The following is a 6,819-nucleotide window of genomic DNA, read 5'->3' as shown; positions in this document are numbered from 1 at the left end:
ACCATGAAACAGACACTCCATGGGTACCTTGAAATAGACCATGAAACAGACACTCATGGGTACCATGACACAGACCATGAAACAGACACTCATGGGTACCTTGAAATAGACCATGAAACAGACACTCATGGGTACCTTGACACAGACCATGAAACAGATACTCATGGGTACCTTAAAGCAGCTCATGAAACAGATACTCATGGGTACCTTTAAGAAGACCATGAAACAGATACTCATGGGTACCTTTAAGCAGGCCATGAAACAGACACTTATGGGTACCTTGACACAGACCATGAAACAGATACTCATGGATACCTTTAAGAAGACCATGAAACAGATACTCATGGGTACCTTGAAATAGACCATGACACAGACACTCATGGGTACCTTGACACAGACCATGAAACAGATACTCATGGGTACCTTGACACAGATCATGAACCAGGGACTCATGGGTACCTTTAAGCAGGCCATGAAACATACACTCATGGGTACCTTGACACAGACCATGAAACAGATATTCATGGGTACCTTGACACAGACCATGAAACAGATACTCATGGGTACCTTAAAGCAGCTCATGAAACAGCTACTCAAGGGTACCATGACACAGACCATGAAACAGATACTCATGGGTACCTTGAAGTAGACCATGAAACAGCTACTCAAGGGTACCATGACACAGACCATGAAACAGATACTCATGGGTACCTTTAAGCAGGCCATGAAAATGACACTTATGGGTACCTTGACACAGACCATGAAACACGTACTCATGGGTACCATGACACAGACCATGAAACAGACACTCATGGGTACCTTGAAATAGACCATGAAACAGACACTCATGGGTACCTTGACACAGATCATGAACCAGGGACTCATGGGTACCTTTAAGCAGGCCATGAAACATACACTCATGGGTACCTTGACACAGACCATGTAACAGATATTCATGGGTACCTTGACACAGACCATGAAACAGATACTCATGGGTACCTTAAAGCAGCTCATGAAACAGACACTCATGGGTACCTTGACACAGACCATGAAACAGACACTCATGGGTACCATGACACAGACCATGAAACAGATACTCATGGGTACCTTGAAATAGACCATGAAACAGATACTCATGGGTACCATGACACAGACCATGAAACAGATACTCATGGGTACCTTTAAGCAGTTCATGAAACAAATACTCATGGGTACCTTTATGCAGGCCATGAAGATGACACTTATGGGTACCTTGACACAGACCATGAAACAGATACTCATTGGTACCTTTAAAGCAGACCATGAAGAAGACACGCATGGGTACCATGACACAAACCATGAAACAGCTACTCATGGATACCTTTAAGAAGACCATGAAACAGACACTCATGGGTAACTTGACACAGACCATGAAACAGATACTCATGGGTACCTTGAAGCAGACCATGAAACAGACACTCATGGGTACCTTGAAACAGTTAATGAAAGAGTTAGTCACGTCCGATCAGAGCGTGGTGTGTATCCTGGTGTGTGTTGTTATAAATTCATGCATTAAAAATGATGCAGTGTGTGAGGCTAATGTGAAAAGCCACGTTAGAGTCCAGGAGGAGGAGAAGCCACAGGTTTTGTCTTTGAGGGTGACACCGTGTGATTTATTCCTGAGTGAAACATAATGCAGTCAGGCTGAGAATCCAAAGTGAGTCTTCCTCTGCGAGCGTGGCGTCTCTGGAGGGTCGCAGTGAAGTGAAGCTGCAGAGCTGTGTTAGTTATAAAGTCTCTCTGACATATGGTGCAGCCCGGCTGTAATGTGCACAGTGTTAAAGGTTGTCTGCTGTCTGCAGCTCTCCTCATGTGGAACCGAACAGGAGTTCTACTTGACCGTAGAGTCCCCCCCTCCCCCTCCCCCCCACAGAGTCGCCCCCACGCTGCAGCCCTGCTGGGTTCTGACGGCGTTATATAAGCGGGGCCGGTGAAAAGTGTTACAGAACCGAACGCTGTTGACGGATGACCTTGGGCTGAAGCACTGCAGAGCTGCTTGTTTCGTTTGGCAGTGTGTATGTTACATCACATAAACATAATGCAGCAGCAGCAGCAGCAGCAGCAGCAGCAGCTCTGAACCTCCTCAGAGATCTGAACACTTACACAATGAAGAGATTAAAGCTGGTGTGAACAGAAGCTTTCATTATGAGGGACGGACTTCAGACTGCTGCTGTTTGCGTTTACATTATTGGCATGCAGCGGGGCGTTCCTGCATTAATGCGATACGTCCCGGCTCCTCAGCAAACAGAGACACTTTGGTTTGTTCGGGTAAATCCTGCAGGAGAGGATTTCATTCAGTCAGAGGATCTTCCTCTGAGACCGGGTTGGTCCATGAAAGATCAGCGTAGTTAGTGTAGCACTAACCTCTCTCTCTCTCTCTCTCTGCATCGACCTCCATCCCACCTTCTCGGCCTATCTCTTCAAAGCAGTGTGTTCACCATGAGTCTGGTTCTGCTCAGGGTTTCTACCTGTCACAAGAAGTTTCTCCATGTTTTACTGAGTTCTCACTCGTGGTGGATCAAATTGGGCATCTCCGAATAACTGTAATATTAAGAAATGATCACAGACCAATGCTTTATCACCCTTCGTATTTTCTCTGACACAATCAAGGTACCCGAATGTTCCGAATGTCCCTGAGGAGATAATCATTAATGCAAATCGAAGGTACCTCAAAACAGCAGCTGCAGCACTAATGAGTCTTTTTAAAATGGAGCATAAAACGTATCATAGAGTTCACATTAAAACTGACACCCAGAGGTTTTTGTAACAGCTTCAAAGATGGAGGGAAAGGGAACCTTGAAACAGAGGTTCACGGAAAGCCACATCAAGGGTACAATGAAAGAAACTTTCTAAAGATGCATATACTCATGGGTACCTTGAAACAGACCATGACACAGATGACCACGGTTACCTTGAAACAGACCATGACACAGATGACCACGGTTACCTTGAAACAGACCATGACACAGATACTCATGGGTACCTTGACACAGACCATGAAGCAGACACTCATGGGTACCTTGACACAGACCATGAAACAGATACTCACGGGTACCTTGACACAGACCAAGACACAGATACTCATGGGTACCTTGACACAGACCATGACACAGATACTCATGGGTACCTTGACACAGACCATGAAAAAGATACTCATGGGTACCTTGACACAGACCAAGACACAGCTACTCATGGGTACCTTGACACAGACCAAGACACAGATACTCATGGGTACCTTGACACAGACCATGAAGCAGACACTCATGGGTACCTTGACACAGACCATGAAACAGATACTCACGGGTACCTTGACACAGACCAAGACACAGATACTCATGGGTACCTTGACACAGACCATGACACAGATACTCATGGGTACCTTGACACAGACTATGAAAAAGATACTCATGGGTACCTTGACACAGACCAAGACACAGATACTCATGCGTACCTTGACACAGACCATAACACAGATACTCATGGGTACCTTGACACAGACCAAGACACAGATACTCATGGGTACCTTGACACATACCATGACACAGATACTCATGGGTACCTTGAAGCAGACCATGAAGCAGATAATCATGGGTACCTTGACACAGACCATGACACAGATACTCATGGGTACCTTGACACAGACCAAGACACAGATACTCATGGGTACCTTGACACAGACCATGAAGCAGATAATCATGGGTACCTTGACACAGACCATGACACAGATACTCATGGGTACCTTGACACAGACCATGACACAGATACTCATGGGTACCTTGAAGCAGACCATGAAGCAGATAATCATGGGTACCTTGACACAGACCAGGAAACAGATACTCATGGGTACCTTAAAGCAGACCATGAAACAGATACTCATGGGTACCTTAAAGCAGACCATGAAACAGATACTCATGAGAACTTTAAAGCAGACCATGAAACAGATACTCATGGGTACCTTGAAGCAGACCATGAACCAGACACTCATGGGTACCTAGAAACAAACCAGGAAATGGATTCTTCATTGTCACACCATTTGTTACCTTGAGCTAATCCTTGCACAAAGGTAAAGGGTACCTCGCAGCAGAAGCTTAAGGGGTACCTTGGTTGAGAAGCTGATGAGTATCAGAAGAACAACTTAAAACTGTTGCTGTAGGGTACCTTAAGACAGAGACTGAAATCACTTTGCCGTTGTATAAAAAGCTCTTTTAGTTCCCTCTTTTTCACGGACTGCTTCCTGTATTGCTGGGTGTTTAAAAGCAAAGAGACAACCGGACATCCGCCGCCACGCCTGCTGGTACTTAAAGACAACAGACCGTACTTTAGAGAGCTGCACAGAGACCACTCATTGTGGACTTTGATGCAGTCAGGCAGGAAACCTTGACACCTATAAGAACAGACTGTGTCGTATAAACGGGTGTGCCCTATATTTCAGATTTCATAGTACCCTTCATGCTCCTCTGTTTCCCTCAGACATTACGAGTGGAGTAAAGAACTGTTAGAGAGGGTTCAGAAGTTAGTCTGCAGAGAACATCCTGAAAAGCAGTTCTGGGTTTGATATCTTGCTGTTCCCGTCACACAGCAGCGCTCTCACTACCCTTGATGTTATGCAACAAGTTAGTGTGCAGCAATAAAGCAGCATACTCTCTGCTCTGCAGCGAGCTGCTGCCTGTGTGAGTCAGCTCGCTGTAATGGGGAGATTAAAAACACGGTTTGAAGAGAATCATTCTTCAGTTTGTGAAGCTGCTCGGTTTGTGAAGCTGCTCAGTTTGTGAAGCTGCTCAGTTTGTGAAGCTGCTCAGTTTGTGAAGCTGCTCAGTTTATGAAGCTGCTCAGTTTATGAAGCTGCTCAGTTTATGAAGCTGCTCAGTTTATGAAGCTGCTCAGTTTGTGAAGCTGCTCAGTTTATGAAGCTGCTCAGTTTGTGAAGCTGCTCAGTTTATGAAGCTGCTCAGTTTGTGAAGCTGCTCAGTTTGTGAAGCTGCTCAGTTTGTGAAGCTGCTCAGTTTGGAAATAATAAACGATGATTTTAGTTCAGGTTACGTTTCTGTGAGATTACAATAAACTCCTCACTTCTTCACCTTTAATCTCTGTACATCACTTCATGACTCAACGCCGATAACAACGACCATGGCTGTTTGTTAGTCATGGCGTCCCTGAGCGGGTACTTCAGGGACGTCTCTGAAAACGTCCGACACATGGAGGTGTGTTTCAAGGTGACCACAAGTGCGTGTTTTGGGGTCTGTTTTAAGGTACCAATATAAAAACGTTATGTTCCATTTCAGGTACCCATTGGTTCATTCGTCATGTCGTGTTTCAAGGTACATTAGCTTCAGACACTCAGATTTACGACTTATCTACACACCAGGAAACACACCGCGCTCTGATTGGACATGACTTCAAGGTACCCATAAGTACATGCTTCATGGTCTGCTTCAAGGTACCCATAAGTACATGCTTCATGGTGTGTTTCAAGGTACCCATAAGTATCTGTTTCATGGTCTGCTTCAAGGTACCCATGAGTATCTGTTTCATGGTGTGTTTCAAGGTACCAGTGCATTTATTTGTCATGGTCCATCTCAGGGTACCCTTAAGTACATGCTTCATGGTCTGCTTCAAGGTACTAATGAGTATCTCTTTCAGGGTCTGTGTCAAGATACCAATGAGTATCTGTTTCATGGCCTGCTTTTAGGTACACATGAGTGCCTGCTTCATGGTCTGCTTCAAGGTACCCATGAGTGTCTGTTTCATGGTCTGTTTCAAGGTACCCATGAGTGTCTGTTTCATGGTCTGTTTCAAGGTACCCATGAGTGTCTGTTTCATGGTCTGTTTCAAGGTACCCATGAGTGTCTGTTTCATGGTCTGTTTCAAGGTACCCATGAGTATCTGTTTCATGGTCTGTGTCAAGGTACCCATGAGTATCTGTTTCATGGTCTGTGTCAAGGTACCCATGAGTGTCTGCTTCATGGTCTGTTTCAAGGTATCCATGAGTGCCTGCTTCATGGGGTGTTTCAAGGTGTGCCAGATAATCTGTTTCATGGTGTGTTTAAGGTACCCATGAATACCGTTTGGACGTCTGTATTAAGTTATTTTCTATGATATCATCTGTTTTTATGTTGTCACTGGCACCCTTCACTGGGTCTGTATTGAGGTACCCAAAGGAGTTGAGTCTCTTTGACGGTGCCTTTAAGTTTGTCTATCTTTGAGCGTCTGTTTCAAGGTACCCTTCATTTTAAAGGCTTTTCTGGGTACTTTCTAAAGTTTCATTTGAGGAACCCTTTGGACTATAATACTGCAGCTCTTTCAAGGTTTACATTAGGATCTCCTACAGTCCTGAATGTTCACTTTGACTACCATCTCAGGGTCAACTGGTGTATTCGGGTACCTTGATTATGTCAGATACAATATTATTTGGAGACACCCAATTTTTGGTGATGAGATCTTAGATGCTCATGTGTGAAACACTGGGAGTCAGTCTGGTGTTTTAGGCAGACATCACTCTCTTCCTCTTCCTCTTCCTCCCACTCTCTGCTCATCTCCAGCTCTTCTTTTGTTTCTCCATCATGAACATGTTTCCTCTTCTTTCCATAAAAAGCCTCGTACCCTCTCGCTCCCCCCTGAGACTTCATCTTCCTTTCTTCTTCTGTGCGTCTTCTGGTTTGTGTTGTGGTTATTTGTTTCTCTCCGTGTTCTTCCTCTTGTCATTTAGCAGCTTTTATCGACTCAGTCATGTCAGCGCTTGTCGGCTTCATTTGATTTTTCTTGTGTGTGTGTTTTTTTTTT

The 6,819-nt window shown here is 44.7% G+C and overlaps 1 protein-coding gene across 1 annotated transcript in view; it reads right to left on the bottom strand.

Moving 5' to 3' along the window:
* LOC117828354 (glutamate receptor ionotropic, kainate 5-like) overlaps nucleotides 1-4,024 on the bottom strand; it is a 73,453-nt gene extending 69,429 nt beyond the window's left edge. The window contains exons 1-8 of the mRNA XM_034705395.1: nucleotides 3,995-4,024; nucleotides 3,779-3,850; nucleotides 3,575-3,670; nucleotides 3,455-3,490; nucleotides 3,275-3,346; nucleotides 3,095-3,166; nucleotides 2,915-2,986; nucleotides 1,252-1,360 (exon numbers count right to left, since the gene is read on the bottom strand). Coding sequence (XP_034561286.1) covers nucleotides 1,252-1,360; nucleotides 2,915-2,986; nucleotides 3,095-3,166; nucleotides 3,275-3,346; nucleotides 3,455-3,490; nucleotides 3,575-3,670; nucleotides 3,779-3,850; nucleotides 3,995-4,024 — 559 coding nt within the window. The remainder of the gene's footprint in view (nucleotides 1-1,251; nucleotides 1,361-2,914; nucleotides 2,987-3,094; nucleotides 3,167-3,274; nucleotides 3,347-3,454; nucleotides 3,491-3,574; nucleotides 3,671-3,778; nucleotides 3,851-3,994) is intronic.
* Between the last annotated feature and the right edge of the window lie 2,795 nt (nucleotides 4,025-6,819).

This window comes from Notolabrus celidotus, chromosome 16 (assembly GCF_009762535.1).
Source record: "Notolabrus celidotus isolate fNotCel1 chromosome 16, fNotCel1.pri, whole genome shotgun sequence".
In the NCBI taxonomy this organism is placed as follows: domain Eukaryota; kingdom Metazoa; phylum Chordata; class Actinopteri; order Labriformes; family Labridae; genus Notolabrus; species Notolabrus celidotus.
This window is presented reverse-complemented; position numbering and strand designations above follow the sequence as displayed.